Genomic DNA, 19,612 nt, shown 5'->3' on the forward strand with positions numbered 1-19,612 from the left:
TTTGGCTATGCTTGCGTTTCGTTTTTTTTTTATATATGCAGGCATAGATCATGAGGAGGTGTGTTGAGATGTAAACACTTTGTTGGTAGTGGTGTGATCCTGACGTGCTGTGCAGCATTTCAAGAGCGTGATAATATTCACGTTATTATTTAGTACCGTGTATGTCCTGTGTATATCTGTATCTGTAAGTTATGTGCGGCCGGCCTTTTTTTCTGTGGATAAGCTGAGTGCGTTGTTATGACATCCAGTGCTCGGTATTTCGGATCGTGTTGCTTTGAGGTTATGAATTCTTGCTTTGCGCACCCGCGGTGTCTGCGCGGCTCTGGTCTCGTAAACGACTTATGAGTAGTGTCTGATTCGAATCGGCAGTGCTGTAAAGTAACGCGTACAGTCATAGTAATGTACCGTCGTAGTAATCTTGTGTCTTCCGTTTCAGCCGAATGCGGCCGCCTTAGAAAATGATGCAGGACCTCCTCAAAGTGCTACCTGATGATTTACCCATAACCGACGTGTGCATCCTTGAAGATCCACAGAATTGTCCTCCAGGCTACCATGTGGTACCGTAGTCTTCGTTCATATTTAGCAAGCGCTTTAGTTTGCTTTTTCACCGACGAAGCCCTTTACTTTAGGTGGACAAGACGTTTGACCAAGACACTGATGCGGACCTCTGGAAGGATCGTTTCTTCGGCCGACGAATTACTCGATACATCTGCTACTCAAAGGCGCATGTAAGCTGCTCTTGCGAGCGTTTTTTTTAAAAATATTTTTAATGCTTAGTGTTAGTCGAAAGTTATGCAGTCGCACCCTTTCTCCATTTGCTCAAATTTTCGCACTGTGAGAAGAGCATGGCTCTCATAGCAGTCGGGTTAACTTGTAGGAGCTGTCTAGGCAAGTCGTAGTTGTGTGCTCAATGCCACCTTGAATTAATCTTTTTCTGCTGTTGCTGTTGAAGTATTTACTCGAAGCGCCACTAGCTGCAGGCCCTTCCATGGTTTCTCAGGCGTTGGAGTTGCCCTTTTTGTGTTAGAGGCTGGCCACTTTTGGAGACAGTGTCAGTTAAGCCTCTAGTGCCTTTTTGAAGGCACAATATTATTCGCTTGAGGCACCAAGCAAAGCAGTACTGGTTACTTGTGCAGCACTTGATTCAACTTTACTTGTACAAAATAATAACATTGAAGTTTTTAAGAATTGGATGTGAGTTGGATGCCCTGCATCTTTTAAAGCTTCTTTCTTTGACTCACTCTGTATGAGGAAATGCTGTGTGGTGTAACAAAATTTTCGAATGTAGTGGTTAATGTTTTAAACAAAAAATTTAATTCTAGCCTTCGAAGTTTCTCTTGTAACTCAAATATCCTTGTCGCATAGCCATATCAGATGACCTTATCCTGAGGAAGGCGTGCACAGGTTCGCACTAAAGCCCTTGGTACAATTTAAATGAAGTGACAACTGCTCAGAATGTGTTGCAATATTATAGTGCAAACAAAAAGATCTTGCATCGTATAGATGGTGTGCACAGGATATCGTGGGCACCATTTTTGAGTGTGGAGCCTAGGTCTTTTTGTTGGCTGGAATCGGGTGGTGATCAGCAGCAAGAAAAATGAGCAGGTTCTCTGCTCTACCTTTCATTGTAGTTTATGCTCTCCTCATTATGTCGATGTAAAAAAGTGTAGATTGAAAAGTGGCACTCCCTTTGCATTGCCAGATGAAGTGCTTTGAGTTGTTGGCACTAGACGGCACCACCGTGTTTTGCACGTGCTCTAATGGGTTTGTGTGTAGAAACACACACACTGTCATAACCGTCAAATTACTATCTGGTAGCTGGGGCCATATCCACTTTGGTTCCTTACTTTTGCCGGCATGAAATCAATATTGGGCTCCCTTTAATGATTTCAACATCATGGTACCCAAGAACGGGTGTATCTACTGGTAAAGAAAATTGTCTTTAAAAATGCCCTATGGTGCTCTTAATGAAGTCGTAGAATCAGGCACCTTGGCTTTCCATTGTGGCATTAAATTTGGCCCTTAAAATTCAATTGTCACTTGCTTTTACCCTTTGAGTGCCATGCCCGAGTAAACTTGGGCAAACTGTGCATACTCCTTGCACTGCGCGAGCATGCTTGTGGTGCATCCTGTGCCTGCTCCTTACAACTCCCGAGTTTACTCAGGTTCGAAAAAGCCTTGGACTGGTCCTGCCATCTCAGTTATGGAGCATTTGTTAAAATTCACGTCGACGCATACTCTTAGATCAGGTGCCGCTGTAGTATTTGCTTTAGTGGTTCGTTATCCCCTTCGTTCTAACTTGGCAGGTGCACTGGGAGAGAAATGCGGTATCTGAAGGATGCTGAAAGTCAAATTATTTGCGAAGTCAGACTCTGATAACAGTGCAGCTAAAGAATTCAGTGACTGCAGTGGCTTTGTTAGTGACAAAAGCGACTACACAACCCCCGGCACACAGGTAGCAGGTCTTCCTAAAATACCTGGCACTGAAAGGGTTAAAGGAGTTAACAGTAGAGGCAGTTCGCTTATCTTTCTTGAAGGCTGAATGAAGTTAACATTGGTAGTGACCATACTGGTCAAATGTTTAGGGGAATCCCCCAAGGTGGAGTAGATTTGCAATAAGGGAGTAATTACTCATTGGCATCCACCCGAGCGCAGCCATACGGCTACAAAGGAAAGCTATACAGCTTTCTCAGAAACTTCGTAGTTAAAGAAAGAAAAATTCGTCCTGGTCCGGGGTTCGAACCCAGGACCACCGCTTCACCGGAGCAGTCGGAGCAGAAAGCTGTATAGCTTTCCTCTGTAGCCGTATGGCTGCGCTCGGGTGGGTGCCAATGAGTAATTACTCCCTTATTGTAGTGACCATACGCTACTAAGGGGGCATGCATGTGAAAGAAAAGGCAATTTTTGTCAAAATTTCATTTTCGGTTCTTGCTTTGAAATCCGAAAGTGTGCATGGAAGTATTCGTCACTGTGATGTATTTGGCAGTTTATATCAGCTATATATTCTACCAAAAGTGACTGAAAAAGATTGTGCTACGCCGAGAAAAAATTTTTATCTTGTTGAAAAAGTTGTTCACGCGGCTGTGTTGACCCAATACAAGAGTGCAGGAAAACAGGCATAGCTCCATCCCAAATGAATCTCGAGGCTTGTCAATGGCACCATTTTGATCACCAAATACCTCCACGTGATGGCACAGCAGAAAATATCACGCAAAAGTTTAGTGTACAGAACCCAGGGAAATACATTGAAAGCTGTCGGGAGTGCGATGAGTGCCACTTCTCAGTTCACACACCAGACTGTCAAGATTTTTCACAAACAAGAAATATTTTACTTTCCCTAGATTTGCGGTTGTCATGAGAGCCGAATAAAATAAAAATTTCTTGTGTGCGACCTTCTCGGCGCGAGTTATTGCTAAGTCTTTCCAGGGATTAGAGTATAAATTTACGTTTTTATTGTGTTGTACTCCTGCTGCAAAGACTCCTCAAAACACTTTTGGCCATTCCCACCATTGTTACTGCATTAGCCCCTTTAATTTAATTCCATGCACCAGCTTTTTCTTATATTCAAGACTGTTAACAATGTTTAAAAAATGTATTTTTTCAAGCTAAAAGACATTTCCCTTGCCATACATGACTGAAGCCAACAGTCATCGAAACCTAGGAGCGTAGAGGATATTTTTTTTCTTGCAATTTGTGGTGTTGATTAATTGGAAATTAATAGTGTAGTTATTTTATGGCTTAGAGGTAATTGATTAGAAAAGCAGAAGAAAAAAACAACCACATGCCGCCAGTGGGATCCGAACCCACGACCTCCGAATTTTGCGTCCAGTGCTCTACCAACTGAGCTATGGTGACGGCTGTCCAATCTTCTGCTTTCTGGGGTGTTTATATATAGTGTAAGCGAACCTTGAGAGTGTTTAACAGCGCCACCCTTGTCCATTGCGATGGACGTAGTACGTCATGTATTACCACAAGTGCCACATAGGACCGTGATTGAACAGCGAGGTTGTAAGCTGTGCGAGAACCCTCTTATACTACTACCTTTGGCATCAAGGCGGCCACATTCAAGGCCCTCATTAAACTATTCAGCAGACAAGGGAAGGAAAAAGAGGTGCTCACTATGACATGCATGACGGAAGTCAACAGTCGGCAAAAACCAAGGAGCATAGGGATTTTTTTTTCTTGGAATTTGTGGTAAATAGTGTAATTAGTTTATGGTGCAGGTTCGGATCCCACTGGTGGCATGTGGTTGTTTTTTCTTCTGCTTTCTTTTCAGTTATTTTTAAGCCAAAAAATAATTACACTATTAATTTCCAATGAATCAACACCACAAAGAGCAAGAAACAAAAAATCCCTATGCTTCTTGGTTTCAGTGATAGTTGGCTTCCATCATGCATATCATAACGAGCACCTCTTTTCCCTTCCCTTGTCTGCTGAAGAATTTCTGTTGACATAGTGTTATCACCCTTTACAGACATCAGAAAATGGCAGAAGTGTTTAACCAGCAAAGCAGTTGCCTAAAATGTAATGCGGTAGAACCCCGCTATAGTAAAGCTCAGTTATAACAGAGTGAAACTGCGGTCCCATTTCATCTTCTGTAGATGACTGTACCTTTTTTTTTTTGCTATAGTAGATTTTTTTTTCAAAGAAATAGCTATAGTAAAGAGCGTCTGACCGTGGCGACGCGCTTCCTGCGTAATGAGAACAGCATTTGGAAGCAAATTGGATACCAAACACAATTAAACGGTGCTCTTTGAGATAGCTTCACTACTCAGTTCAAGAACTATAAGGAAAATCCAAATTCTGGAAGTTCTTGGGGCCGCGAGGCAAAGTGCGCGGCGCGCCCGGGAAAAAAAAGTAAAGCTGGTTATGAATCTAGGAAGAAGGTGGCGTGGGTTGCTAAGAAAGGAAAGACAGTAAAAGTGCAGTGAAGAGTAGGGAAGGGAACTAAAGGGCGAACATTCACAGCACAGCAGTGTGAAACATGGGGAAGCGGCGGCAAGAAACGGAGGCACGGCAGCATTTCATGACCGGAACCGTTGTGCCTCAACTGTGTCGCTCGCGTTTCTTAACTATTGCCTCTTAAAACAGCGATACCCGCCGTGGTGGCTTAGTGGTTATGGTGCTCGTCTACTGACCTGAAAGGCGCAGGTTCAATCCCGGCCATGGAGATCGAATTTCGATGGAGGCGAAATTTTAGAGGCCTGTGTACTGTGCAATGTCAGTGCGCATTAAAGAACTCCAGGTGGTCGAAATTTCCGGAGCGCTTCACTACGACGTCCCTCATAGCCTGAGTCGCTTTGGGACGTTAAACCCCCATAAACCATAAAACATCTTAAATGATGCTGAGGCTGTGGAAAAGGGTGCAATGTTCACTCAAAACTTTTGTTTCCACTTGAACTCAAACTTGCTTTATATTCGTAGCTGCACTGTATTTGGGCAAATGTGGTAACTGAAAATAAATTATCACATAAGGGGACAATAAGAGCAGAATGGAAGGTATTGTGAGTGCTTCTTTTTAAACCAACACTATCTATAGTGAGTAGCCAATTAATTACCAGAGAGCATCCTCAGAGCCACGTCATCACCAACAAGTGATACAGTAAAGACCCTGGTATAGTAAAGATTTTTGCTTGTCTGGATCACTTTGCCATAGAGGGGTTCTACTGTAGTTACCCTTTTAACTGTTACAGTTTGGCACTTCATTTTGATCAGATTAATAGCTCCTCGTTTGTAGTAAGTGTATGAGCTTTTATATTTTATAAAATGATTATTATTAGTGCTGCAGCACTTGGAATTCTGGCCTCGGGGATGGGAGACCGAAGCCAGCTTTCCAAAGTGCGCACCAGCCATTCCCACAAGTGGGAGTCACCCAGCAGTGTTTCTGCTGCATCCTCATTCGCGTGGCGCCGAGTGGGAGTGTTGAGCCTCAAAAGAGCATGTGACCAGCACGCAGCCAAAGGTCATTAGTGGACTAAGGGAAGGGAATTTTTTTCTGTTTTTTTTTTTCTCCCCCGTTTATGAAGCTTGCCTACTAACATGTCCAGAGTACAGTCTTTATGTTTCTGAAAGTCACTTTCTTTTTCATGCAGCATACAGAATGCATCCAGTCTTTGTTGGTCGTGGGTGACAAGGAAGTGCCACCTGAGGGTCACATAGTCATGAATTCTACGAAGGATACAGGTGTGTGGATTGCCAGCTGTGGTACTGTTCTATGCTGTCATTCATATATTGCCACGAATCTTTGTAGTGTTTGTTCATTCTTCAAAGCTGCTGGCGCGGCGCTTTATCACTTTGTTTTTGATGCAAGACGCGCCTAGATTTATCTCGATTGATTGCATCCAGGCGGAGCCATTTCTATGTTGTTCCAGAATGTTCTAGTAACTTTCCAAGCTCTATCTCGAAAGTTCGCTGTCAGCTTTAAAAAGAGCACGGCCGACAGCTGCGGGCATTCTGTTCGACGACCGCCGAGCACGCTTGTTGCTATGCCACCGTAGAGTGATTCAGTCGATTGTGGGCGCAAGTCAGCCCAAATAAACAGTTTTGTTTAGAAGACATTTTTGTTGTATCCCTGCTCTCCGGACTGCAGTTGCCACTACGTGACAATATTTTGTTTTGCAGACCAGCGTGCCATGAAGAAAAAGCTCCTTTGTTACAAGATGGTTGCAAGGGACTCTGCTGGTGAAGCAGTTTCTGACATTATTGTTCTCAGCAAGTCTAGAAAGCCTCCGGATGGGTTTGTTTTAGCAGGGTAAGCTCCTTAAATGTGTGGTAGCCTGGTAGCTAGTTAGCACTGTGGTATGATGATGCTCTTTGTGTTTTCTGTTCGTGCTTTGTCAAATTCATGCTGCACCTAATTTAAAATCATAGTTTCATTTCATGTTCGCTGTGTAAGTATTCCTTAAAAAGGCCCGAAACCACCCTTAGAGCATGGCAAGTTAGTGCATTTGGCAGGTGGAATGTAACTTTGACCGTCACAGCCAAATCATGCGGTCTTATCTGCCACTGACAGTGTTCAAAGTAAGCTCTTCTTCATTTCTTGCAGCAGCTCTTCCATCTGGCTTATGCTTTCACAGACCAGCCACCTGTGTAACATTAGCACCTGTGTTCCCCGTTGTGGTCATTGGGGTGTGGCCCCTTTAGGTGGTTAGGGCAGGGTTACCATTGGCAACGGCGACCACACGTGGTCTTTGGAAGTGGGGTATTGCACCTGGAATTATGAGGCAAGAAAAAGCAGAGAGATTTCAAGCTGAGAGACACCGAAATTCGAGTGTTTCACTTTCTTTTTACCTTTTTTTCACTGGTTTATGAAAAGTTCTTTTGGGGTTGTCATCTTTAAGGCAGAGCAGTGAAACCCGCTCTTGTCTCTTATGCTATGCGGCAGTGCTGAAAAAAATGCATATTGCATGCACAGGTGCAGACATAAGCAAACGGAGCATGCAATTCCGTTCTAAATGCAGTCACGCCATCCCGGTTGTAAATGGCGAAATATTGTTTGTCCATGAGAAAGTGTACTGACGTCCCCTACTAGCATACACATGTCGTAGCTAGCAATTCGATTTACATAACGCATGAAAAATGTTAAAGGCAATAGTGTGCTCCGTTTACTTTTGTCTGCCTACACCTGGATCTTGAAAGTCTCAGCTAGTCAGTTGGTTATGGCTTGATTTCTCTAGTGCATCATTTGCAAGGTGTAGAAGTGAAGTTCTTGTTGCTTTGATTGTAATTGAAATTAGTATTGAATGACTGTTTTGTACCTCTCCATGGAATTATTCTCTGAACAGGCTAGCATTGCAATAATGTTGACAGCAGACAGTCTTGAAAAATTGAAGAGGATTGTCATCAGAGAAATTACCTGCCACTATTGTGTTTCTGTGTGAATTTTTTTTTCATCTATAGGGTTTGCTTTTCAGGGAGGTCAACAGTTTACATATAGGCTACAAGCTGACATCTGTGGCACCTGTCAATGGAAGGAAGTAAGTGCCCCTGCCACCCCATATGTTTGCAACATGTCTGGAGCCCCCCCCCCCCCCCACTGTGGCGTGCCTTGTGGCTAGTTTTTTGCATTTTGGAGTTTATTTGAGTGCAGAGTAAGGTGGGGCTCTTGATAGTTTTTTTTTGTTTCAGGTCTTTAGCTTTTCTTCATAGCATACAGAGAAATCGTGTTTTTCTGGTTGTTAGCAACACTAGGTTTTGATCTTTTAAGCATACGTTGTTTGTCTGCACAAAATAAGGAGCAATGTAGCGAACTAAGACGAATGCTATTACACTGTCAGTGTCCACATGGCAGTCAGCTTTATTGATGCTTACAGGTAGTTGTAATAAACGTGCATAATATTTTCCCAATTTTCTGGTTAGAGATCGTAGCAAGATAATTTTGACTAATAGCATGAAACATCGTGAATGCTGCGATTTCACACACACAAGTCGCTGGCTTTCATAATACATCTTGCACACTGCAACACGTTACGTGTGAAACTGCATACTGGCAAATTGCAAAGCAGCCAAATTTCCTGTGGGGATTTTGTGTGATGGAAAAATAATATTAAAAAAAAAGGCTGAAATGCATAAGCTAACTCACATGGTCACATGGGACCTGAAGCTGGCGTGTGTATTGAATTGTGGCCAAAAATAGCAAATCAGTGTATTTGTATCTTTGGGGGTACACAGTGTTCTCCTTTTAAACAGCCCTTGATTCCATTTGGGTCATTTTCTTATACAGTTGAGCCCATTTATAACGGCCCCACTTATAATAAACATTTGTTTAGTACGAACAAAGACGATGTGACTATAAAAATTTTCATTAGAGCGATGGCACTGAATCACAGATTGAACGAATGTCCGTGAACCCAAAATTCTGTTTCAGCTAACACGCAGTCACCAGGAACTCGTGCCCCAGGGAATGCTGCACGGTTTTCATTGTGGCCTTACACGAACATCGGTACTGCTTTCGCTGTTCGCGCGAAGATCGTGAAAAGGATGCGGGTTGTGCGGAGAAAAGATGAAAAAGAAGAAACTCTGCCACTGGTGCACAAAATCGCATCTGCTTCTATGCACTGTGCACTGTGGAAATACAAACACCTGCTTTGGGAACGACCTTGCCGCTCTCGTGGGGTGTCAGGTGTACTTGTCTTCCCCCTTCAAACGCGGGACCCTGCGAATCTTTAATGGCGAGTCATAAAAAGATCTTATCGTGCCTGAACAGAACTAGAAGAGGCACAATCTCCGCCTGCGCTGGAGCACATCCGTCAGTTGCACCAGTTATTGCCTGTGCCACATGCACTGATTGCAGATTAGAAGCCAGATTAAACGCTACAAGCTGAAAGAGCTCGAGCACCTACTTTGTCAGATCTGCGACCTTGTATGGCTCCTGGCCAAGAGCAGATAGGCGGTTGTGCCTCGCGCACATCAGCACTGCATATGAGCTTTCCAAAAAAAAAGGCCTTCCTCTTACACTGCATCTGTGCTAGGCTCACTAAGTACCTCAGAGTGCACGGTTTTGCTGAAAAATTGACTCTAGCTGTGGCTAAAGCTTGGACCATGTGGAGCGTTTACTGTGCATGAGTACTGGCAGCCACCGCTACTGCTGCACCTGCACACAGCATCGGTATGCTGCTCGGCGAAAGGCTGTTGCCGGTTAATTAGTGCATAGTAAAGACAACGTCCTTTCAAAATCTTAGCGCCTTAGCCGCAGTAGTGAGCATTTTGGCCGGTACAGATTTCGCGTCTGGCTGATACATGCCCCATACTTAAAAGCGACTTTTCATTGCGTGGTGCATTAGGTCCAAACGCATGGTGACGATCACCCTGTTGATCGTAAAGCGCGAAAATGTGCCAACCGGCGTGAGAACGTGGCCGAGCCGATAGTTACTCGCAGATACTGTGTAGTATACCGCGGGAGTCCACCTTACGGTTGTCAGTTATATTGTGACCTGTCCATCTACAGCGGACATTTGGATGTAGCAAACGAACAGCGCGTAACAGTCGTGCTTGTTATAAGAGGGCTCGACTGTACTCCACTGGCTCTATGGCATTATCGAGGGGACACGCACTAAAATTTCTTGTAAGGGCTCATTGATAATGGAGTTGTACCTGGTGGTGCAGTCAGACAATTTTGCTGTGCATTCCTTAGCTACGCCCTGTTGAAGATGGCTTCTTTTCCCCACTGGAGTGACTAGCCTCTTTCTCCTCTCTAGGAGAAGTTTACATCATGCAAAAAACGATGCGGTTTCAGTCGACTTAGGAATGCCAGCTTTCGTTCCAGTACAAAATTAGACCGCCTAGAATTTAATACTGTATCCCTTTATGCATGTTAGCTTGAAGTGGAGCAGAGTACAAGGCCAAGAGCTGCATTCTGTGAAAATGGAGATCTTGAATGTTGGAGCAATTTAATTCAACCAGTGCACTTGGTGCTTTGAGCTTTAATGAGTAAAAGGTTGGCTTATTGGTAGGCATTGAGAGCATAGAAAAAGAAATAGGCCTTAGGAGGTGGTAAAAAGACCTCATCTCTAATGCAGTGCTAGCACTGTTGCATGATTTGGGCTAGATTGTGCAGAGGTCATATCCTGTATCTTCTTGGTGTGGGCTAGTAATGCATCTTGTCAGCTTCTAACAGGGACTGCTGGGGGGTGAGCCAGTTCATGTTGCCACATGTATCAGATATGTTTACTTTTTGCTTTTCACGAACTTGCAGTGTTAGCATGTTTCTGTTGAGGTGCAAGACGCGCCTACGATGTCGGATTTTTTAAAGCCATAGTGCTCGCAGAAAGGTTGAAGTGGGAGAGGCAACCCCTGCACATCAAAATAGAAACTAGGCAGGTAGAAAAGCAGGCTACCTGCTCTGCTGAGAATTGGTGCTTTCATGCATGCTTTTGTTTATTAGTCCTTTTTTTTTCCACTACAGGAACAGCTACCACCAACCCCCACTGCCACCCCTGCCTTACCCCTTGCCCTCCCACGTGGATGACCACTTGCAAAAGAAGTCGCCAGGTGGTCGGGTGTGTCAGCGCGGAAAGTCCATGCAGAAGTCTGGTAAGAGGACGCATTTGGTTTTGAAAGATCACAGCATTTTTTAAAAATTTTTGGTCCTTGATTCATTCGATACACAGATGGACAGAAAAAAAAAAAAAATGCGGGTTGAACAGAGTGCTTGTTTATGGATCGTGAACGACCTACTCAGCGTGGTGGGCAAACTTCCCCTTCCCCCTTTCCTTCCCCCTTCCCCCTTTTTTTTTTACTTTTACAGTGATAGAAACATTAGAGGTTTCCTCTGAAAAGCTATGAAAGTGTGCTTATTACCCAAATGTCCCAGCCACTGAGCTGGTCCCTGTTGCTGGACATTACAATTTCGGAATCAAGTGCAGGATTCACTTTTGGCCCCATGGTTATGGAAGAAGCAGTTGCGTTCAGTGCTTTTGCTTACTTTTAGAATTTACACCCAAGGGCAAGATCACCACGCACTGTCACAATTGGAGTCCTTTTTTTTTTACTTTATTTACGTTATACTGCAGGCCTTGTTCTTATAAAGTTTCAGCTTCCTCAAAGTAACAGTAAGGCTGGTTTGAGTTCGCTCGAAAATAAGTTGGTGGAGCCCTCACGAGATGACTCCATATATCCAGCAAGAAAAAGCTGTATTTTTCAAGTTCATTGTACGCAAGAGCTGGGCAAGCAGTGCCTGGCATACGATGGGACAATAACTGATGGGCACGTTGGTCAGACATGATTTCTTGTGCAACAGTGCAATGGCACAAGGCCAGAGGACAAGAAGGGACGATACACAGCGCTGGCTAACAACAGAATGTTTATTCAGGAGGCCATGCTTATGAAGGCGCCAGCAACACTGTTAACACGTGTGCAAAAATTCATGTTCTTTCTGCAAGATAGCAACAGAAGGGGTGCTTACACACCTCTGACCCAACTTCAGGATCTCAGATGCTTCGATAACTTCCCTAGTCAGCTGGCCTTTGTGTTTATCAACAATCCTGCTTTTGTCATATAAAGGCTGGCAAGAACAATCACGGCAGTGAACACCGATGTGGTGGGCAGCATTCTTGACATCGTTTTTGTGCTCCCTCAGCCTGTCACTCAAACAACGACCAGTTTGGCCAACATAGGAACCACCACAACTCAAAGGGATCAAATACACCAGATTTTCTACGCACTTCACAGATTTAACCTCATGCTTTTCTGTGCAGACGGGTTCAGCTTCAGTTGACTTGGGGCCATTTACATGCGCGCACAAACTTCTCAATTTCACAGGAGCTGAAAACACAACATCTACTACGGCTCTCTTACCAATTCTTCTCAAATTACCTATGTGAGACAACATGAATGTAGGGTATGACAGACACATTTTTTCTTCTAGTACTGTGGTCGACTGCAGGACCAAGTTTCAACTTTTTCAACATCCCCTCTGCTTAAAACGCTGAGGGGGTATCCTGCAGTGACGAGCCTCTGAACTTGATGATAAAAACTATTGGCAGCCCTGTGGGTGCAAGATTTCTTCATGGCGTTACTGAAGCAAGACGCTACAATGCCTCTTTTTGCGAGCTTCGAATGAGAGGAACTGTATGGAAACAATGGTTTTTTGCTCCTAGGTTCAAAAGACCAGCACATACTATATGTGCAACAGTGAAGTACAGGGTCAGGTCAAGAAATTTGATGCAGTCATCAACAAGTACTTCATGTGTCACTTCAAGAGGCGCAAGAACTTCAGAAAAAAACTGAAAGAATGGCATTAACTTCTTCATCAAAATTCACCGAATCAGATTTAATTAGAACCCGGTAGTCATCTACAAAATGGAAAACTCTTGCAGCATTTGAGCTAATGAGACGATTTTTAAGCGTCCTGTCAAGCATAGCTAAATAAAAATCACTGAGCAATGGAGCAGTGCACGCTTCTATGCATATCCCTTTCTTTTGAATAAAAACATGGCCACCCCATTCAGCATAAGTGGACTCCAGGTATGTTTGTAAGAGGGCCAAGAAGCTTTGTACGGAGATGCCAGAATGCTTCCGGCATACCCGGTATCTTTTCAGAATGCTTCCGGCATCTCCGTACAAAGCTTCTTGGCCCTCTTACAAACATATACCTGGAGTCCACTTATGCTGAATGAGATGGCCGTGTTTTTATTCAAAAGAAAGGAATATGCATAGGAGCGTGCATTGCTCCATTGCTCAATGATTTTTATTTAGCCATGCTTGACAGGACGCTTGAAAATCGTCTCATTAGCTTAAATGCTGCAAGAGTTTTCCATTTTGTAGATGACTACCGGGTTCTAATTAAATCTGATTCGGTGAATTTTGATGAAGAAGTTAATGCCATTCTTTCAGTTTTTTTCTGAAGTTCTTGCGCCTCTTGAAGTGACACATGAAGTACTTGTTGATGACTGCATCAAATTTCTTGACCTGACCCTGTACTTCACTGTTGCACATAGTATGTGCTGGTCTTTTGAACCTAGGAGCAAAAAACCATTGTTTCCATACAGTTCCTCTCATTCGAAGCTCGCAAAAAGAGGCATTGTAGCGTCTTGCTTCAGTAACGCCATGAAGAAATCTTGCACCCACAGGGCTGCCAATAGTTTTTATCATCAAGTTCAGAGGCTCGTCACTGCAGGGTACCCCCTCAGCGTTTTAAGCAGAGGGGATGTTGAAAAAGTTGAAACTTGGTCCTGCAGTCGACCACAGTACTAGAAGAAAAAATGTGTCTGTCATACCCTACATTCATGTTGTCTCACATAGGTAATTTGAGAAGAATTGGTAAGAGAGCCGTAGTAGATGTTGTGTTTTCAGCTCCTGTGAAATTGAGAAGTTTGTGCGCGCATGTAAATGGCCCCAAGTCAACTGAAGCTGAACCCGTCTGCACAGAAAAGCATGAGGTTAAATCTGTGAAGTGCGTAGAAAATCTGGTGTATTTGATCCCTTTGAGTTGTGGTGGTTCCTATGTTGGCCAAACTGGTCGTTGTTTGAGTGACAGGCTGAGGGAGCACAAAAACGATGTCAAGAATGCTGCCCACCACATCGGTGTTCACTGCCGTGATTGTTCTTGCCAGCCTTTATATGACAAAAGCAGGATTGTTGATAAACACAAAGGCCAGCTGACTAGGGAAGTTATCGAAGCATCTGAGATCCTGAAGTTGGGTCAGAGGTGTGTAAGCACCCCTTCTGTTGCTATCTTGCAGAAAGAACATGAATTTTTGCACACGTGTTAACAGTGTTGCTGGCGCCTTCATAAGCATGGCCTCCTGAATAAACATTCTGTTGTTAGCCAGCGCTGTGTATCGTCCCTTCTTGTCCTCTGGCCTTGTGCCGTTGCTCTGTTGCACAAGAAAATATGATGGGAATTCTTCTTTGCTAGGTGGGACCAGATTGATGATTAGAAAGAGTGGATCTTGTCTGTTTGCTGCTCCTTATGCTGCCACATGTAGTGGTAACTGGTCATTCTTTTAAGAAATGAACATAATTTAATTCGATGTATTCTGCAGGCACTCTTTGTAACCATAGGAATTAGTGTTGAACACTGTGTAATGCGTGTCATATTACCAGCAAAAACGCAAAGCGATACAGAGACTACAACTGTGAATAAATTTCATTTGCACATGCAGAACGACATGAATTGCCATCATAATTAAGCCGAAAGGTGAAAAATTACGGTGAAACAATAAAGTAAGGTGAAAGTGTCTGCAGCCAGGGATGCAAGAGGCCTGCTCAAAAATGAATTCATGCAAAAGCTAACCCTAACGACAAAACAGCCTGAAATTTCCATGTTCATAATGCTGCATTGGCAGGGGATAGAACAGTTCTAAATTTTGCGCTTGGTTTACTGCATGTGCCTGCATATTTAAGTACAGTTTTATCATTCTTAGACATTGAGAAATGATTAAAATTGGCTGAAATAATTATTGTCATCATGAGTTGCTGCGATGATGGGACCATTAGTGATAAAATCCTGGAAGCTCATAACTTCTGTCTAATGTTTTCAGTGCCTGGCCGTTACAGTGTTAAGGATGTATTATGTTTCAAAATCACATATGTCCACAATGTGACCTATTTGTGGAGCTTCTTTGTGAAACTACCAGAGGTGTCAGTATGTTACCATCAGGAAATGACCTGGCTGAATTTGTGCGATGCAAGCAGCTTGCTAGCTTGGCAAGTCATAAAGTGTATGCAGTATGCCACATCTGTCAGATATCCTTACTTGTTACTCTTCCTTTCTTGTCTAGCCATAGATGATGTGCCGTTTGAAGTCAATCCAAAGTATCGGGCCATGTTTAGACTCTCTGAGGTAAGAATTCTTTTTTGACTATTCAGGAAATGCTGCCTTGTTGAGGCCTCTGTGTACTCATCTGAGATGCTAAACTCTGTTCATTGCTGTGTGCGTCTGCATGCGTGCGCCTGTAAGTACGCGGGGTACAGTATTCTTAAGAATTCAGTACAACCCTGGTTTTTATAGGGGCTCTGAAAGCCCTTTCAATAAAGTTGCAGCATGCCTGGGGTGTTAAAGAACGCTGCATCACAAATGTCCTGTAGCAAGAATTTTTTCAGTGTGCTTTGTAAACGCTAAATTATCTGTAGTCAAAATTTGAATTTCAACGTCTGCACGTTTCCCTCTTCTCTCTTCACATTTTGCATGCTGAAAGGTCAGTGATCCTCTGTCGGCCCTGACGCATGCATGGGGATTCTTCTAATTACCATTTGGAAAAGATCTAACTAATGCTATTTCATTGCCATTGTATAATGATAATTAGGCGCTCCCATAATTTTTTTTGCTTCAGTTCTCTCTTGATTGACCAAGGGTTGCACATGTTTCTAACGCTGTACCAAGCACAAGAATCAGCAGCATCTATGAAGCCACCATTCTGCTATGGTTATTGCATTAAGAAGTATTGTTTGTCAAGTCCCACATAGAACCCATGTATACTGAAACTGCTGCTTAGCATTGTACAGTAGGGAAATGGTCAAGTAAAGCTCAACAACAAGTTTAATTTAAATGGCCAAAAGCTCTAGTTACTTGACAGTACAGCAGAACCCAGGCTGTTACGTTTCTGGGTGCCACGTTTTCCTGGCTTCTACGTTTTAATGTGCCACTCTCAGCCAAGCTCCCTTATAAACCCTTGCAATGTAGACTCAGCTGTTACGTTGCTGCTGTGGCAGCATTCTGGCATGCTATGTCGTGAAGCCATCCGGTGATAGTGCTTTACCACGTGCCGGCATTTTGACAGCCAAATGTTAAATGTTTAGGCGTGCGGAATGGCGATGCAGACCGGCCAAGGTTGATGCCGTCGGTGCTTGGCTGTCAGTGTGTTCGGTGGCTTCCGGTGTGTTGCGCACACGCCGAGCATGCTCATGGGCGGCGCGAGTCTTGTGGCTGTTGGTGCAGTTCCACTGCCGCTGCGGCGCGAACAACCGAAGGCACGAAAACAAAACTGCCGCAGCAGACACCACGTGGGCAGCTTTCGAGCGTGTTGGTGTCGAGGCATGCTTCTGTCATCTGCATTTTTCTTGTCCTAGGTTCTACTAGACGAAGATTGTGCTGAATCTTTGTGTGCCTTACTACACTAGCTTCCTTTTTTTCTTCCTTCACAGTTCACCATGCCAAACGTTAGGATCAAAACAGCTAATGAAATATTTGAGGAGGTGAGTGTGTTTCTTCGTCCTACTTGAGCGCTAGTTGTGTACTTTTTTTTCTTTTAACCACAGTACATTGTGAATAGGTGGTACGTTCGCTCTTGCACTACAGCAAGGAGAGCTGTTAAAGGGTCACCGAGGAGAAATTAAATTTGGCTTGTACCAGTAGAATTCCTGGTCCTAATTACAGAAACACCATTCTTACTGAAAACAAAGCACTTGTAATGTAGAAAAGGGCAAGAACTAAAGCACAGGTATCGCCACCACAGCCCAATCTCGCAAGTACAAGCGGTGTGACGAAATACCCGGAAAGTACCACAGATCTCTAAGGCTGACAAATGAAGGTTATTAATTTGAATATTGAAGTAAGTTTTGTTGTGAAGCCAATAGTGCAGCACTTTTATCATACAAAGAAGACAGGAAAAAAGAGAACTCTAATGTTGGAAGCTATAGAAAACCTATACAGTGAAACCTCGTTATAGTGGACAAGTAAAAAACCGTAAAATAGTTCGCTATAGCGGAAATGTGTAATATGAAATTTCGTTAGAAACGCGCGCAACAGCTGCGCAATTTAGCCATTGAAGGGACAGCAATTCAGGTTATGTTTACTAGAGAAACGTGGAGACGTTTTCCCAGGTTTTGGCAGCGTTTTGAAAGCGCTCGTGGCTGTTCTGAAGACTGCAAAAAACAGGATGCCAGTTAGATTGGCTGCCCCGCAAAGCATAGCAAGCGCAGGTTAAGCGCCGGCTAGTGTGGCTTCCCCGCATCTCAGCCATGTCGCGTAGAAAGCGGTACGTCAGAGTGAAAGCTGTCACCGTTTTCACCACCTCTGTGACAGCCGAGATGAGCATAGGATTGTTGCTACAAACTTACACCACTGGTGCTGTTTCCATGGCGTGCTGACTGCCGGACTGCAACCCTACACGCTGCTGTTGAGTGCGAAATTAAAGTGCAAACCTTGGCATAAATGCTTGCTGTATCACCACCAGTCACTTGTGCAGTGTGGCGAAGCCTGCCGCCTGCCATCTGATCGGGCACAGTTCGGTGCGCGGGAGTTCGATATATCCGTTTCATGGCCAATTGCGTTCGATGTATAAAGTAGAAATTGCATGCATTTGTGAAAAATATTTACGAAGAGTTCGATATAGCCAATAATTCGTAATATCTGTGTTCGTTATATCAAGATTTGACTGTACTTGGCGGTGTCAGAGGTGACCAGTTCCACTTCTGTATGTTTTGGTGCTTCCCTGTGTTCGCGGATGTACGCATTGCATGCCGACGTGGTTTCATTTTTGACCTGCCTCAACTGGATAAAGTTCATGCCTTGGCACACACCTGCGATGCCTTTTTTGTTGGCTTTTACTGCAGTTTACCCTGCGCTAGAGCAATGCACACTACTTCGTGCCTCCGTGTGTGCCGCTCAGAGCCAAAGTACGCGGACATACTGCATCGTTGGTCTCATTTTGATCGACAGTTCGGTGCCATACTAGCAAGAATTCTTTGAGTAGAAATGCTAACCTGGTTACTCATGTGGGAAGCATTCAGCTGGTAAATGAGTACTAGAATTTATTGTCACACCTACTATTAAGACAACACATCGTACCGCTCAGCGACATAACTGTTGCCAGGTTTTAAACGTTGCTTTCGTGCATCTTGTAGTCGTGCTTTGGCGAAGTCAATGGAAAACTCCTATGGCTAGCTGATGTTGCGGAACCGTCATGTTAGCAAATGCACTGCTACGTGTGTTCACTTCGTAAATATACCAAGACAGTGGACTGCAGAACCAGTGCTACAAGAACTGTTAACGGAATTTAAATATGCTCGTGTGTACCAGTCTTTGCTCATCAGTTGTGACAGTGGCTCGGCAATGACAGCTCCCGCACCGGTAGCTTGGCTTGCTGCCAACACTACTGCTTACTCCTCAGTGCTCGGACATTCTTGCTATTCAGATAGTCCCGCCACCTCTGCCCCCAAAAGCATTGCGCGCTCTGTGGGGCTGATGTTGCACAAGTACGGGCCAGAGGTCTTTGTGAAATCTTTATTGCCAGGATTGGGAACGGGATCCCATCGTACAATGGTGTAAACGTAAAGAAAATGATGGTAGCGACGACCGATGCCTTCAATGTCTGGCTGTTGGTAGCTTTCATTGTGGCTGCTGCTAGGCCGCACCGCTCACTGCCAGCAATCACTGAGTGTGTGTTTACGTTAGTTCATATCACTTTTCCAGTATTACATCATCATAGTCCAGAGTTTGAATCAGAGTGGTGGGAAAAACTTTTTCAACTTCGAATCCAACTCTCTTGGCAGTAAATGCATCTTCCATTGCTGCACAAGCGGCAGCAAAGCCACGAAATGCCAAACAATCGGATTTTGCTGACAAAAAAAAAAAGTGATAGAGTTGTTCTCAGTGTTGTGTTAATCCTCGTCTTTTAGTTAGTTACGCGAAATACAGTCGAACCTCTGTATAATGAACGTTGGTATCATGAATTATTGGCCATATCGAACTCTTCCTAAATATTTTTAACAACACATGCAATTTTTACTTTACGTGGAGGGGTGAAAACGGCAACTTAACTCCAACGAATCACTTCCCACACGACGCGGCTGTAATATGGGGAAGCCACTCTAGCTGGCACTTGGCCTGCTGCTGTTGCGCGATAGTGATGCTGTGCGGGGAGGCTGACCTAACTGGCGCTCCATTTTTGATAGCCACCGGAATCACTGCGAGTGCCTTCAAAAGGGTGCTAAAGCTTTTTAGAAAAGGTTACTTGTTTCAGCAGTAAGGATCGCCTGAGTTGCCTACCCTTTACTGATTAAATTACGCTGCTCTTATGTGCAGTCTCGACAAAATTTTACCTTATGAACTTCGGCTATATCAAAACTATTTCACAATTTTTTATCTGTTTCCTATAATGAGGTTAGGCTATAGTAAGAAGCCAGCAATATCTGAAACCAAGGAAAGACGGTTGGCTTCTCTTGTTTGTAT

At 43.9% G+C, this 19,612-nt stretch overlaps 1 protein-coding gene and 1 non-coding gene across 5 annotated transcripts in view; one reads left to right on the forward strand and one right to left on the reverse strand.

Annotated features, from left to right (window-relative positions):
* Window positions 1-19,612, forward strand: part of Mvb12 (multivesicular body subunit 12-like Mvb12) — a 22,123-nt gene continuing 2,511 nt past the window's right edge. Inside the window, exons 1-9 of one of the 4 annotated variants that reach the window (XM_089582887.1) lie at window positions 1-58; window positions 437-557; window positions 630-728; window positions 6,093-6,183; window positions 6,622-6,751; window positions 7,914-7,976; window positions 10,904-11,031; window positions 15,222-15,283; window positions 16,585-16,635. In XM_089582887.1, the coding sequence (XP_089439013.1) occupies window positions 459-557; window positions 630-728; window positions 6,093-6,183; window positions 6,622-6,751; window positions 7,914-7,976; window positions 10,904-11,031; window positions 15,222-15,283; window positions 16,585-16,635 (723 nt within the window). In that variant the 5' untranslated portion in view covers window positions 1-58; window positions 437-458. Of the gene's footprint in view, window positions 228-436; window positions 558-629; window positions 729-6,092; window positions 6,184-6,621; window positions 6,752-7,913; window positions 7,977-10,903; window positions 11,032-15,221; window positions 15,284-16,584; window positions 16,636-19,612 lie in introns of all 4 variants that reach the window. The other 3 variants (XM_089582886.1, XM_089582885.1, XM_089582888.1) reach the window with 3 other exon arrangements.
* On the reverse strand, window positions 3,783-3,858 carry TRNAL-CAA (transfer RNA leucine (anticodon CAA)). The gene has a single exon. It is a non-coding gene; the product is annotated as a tRNA-Leu (tRNA).

The sequence above is a fragment of the Amblyomma mixtum genome, chromosome 3, assembly GCF_055824585.1.
Source record: "Amblyomma mixtum isolate Tamu chromosome 3, ASM5582458v1, whole genome shotgun sequence".
Lineage (NCBI taxonomy): Eukaryota > Metazoa > Arthropoda > Arachnida > Ixodida > Ixodidae > Amblyomma > Amblyomma mixtum.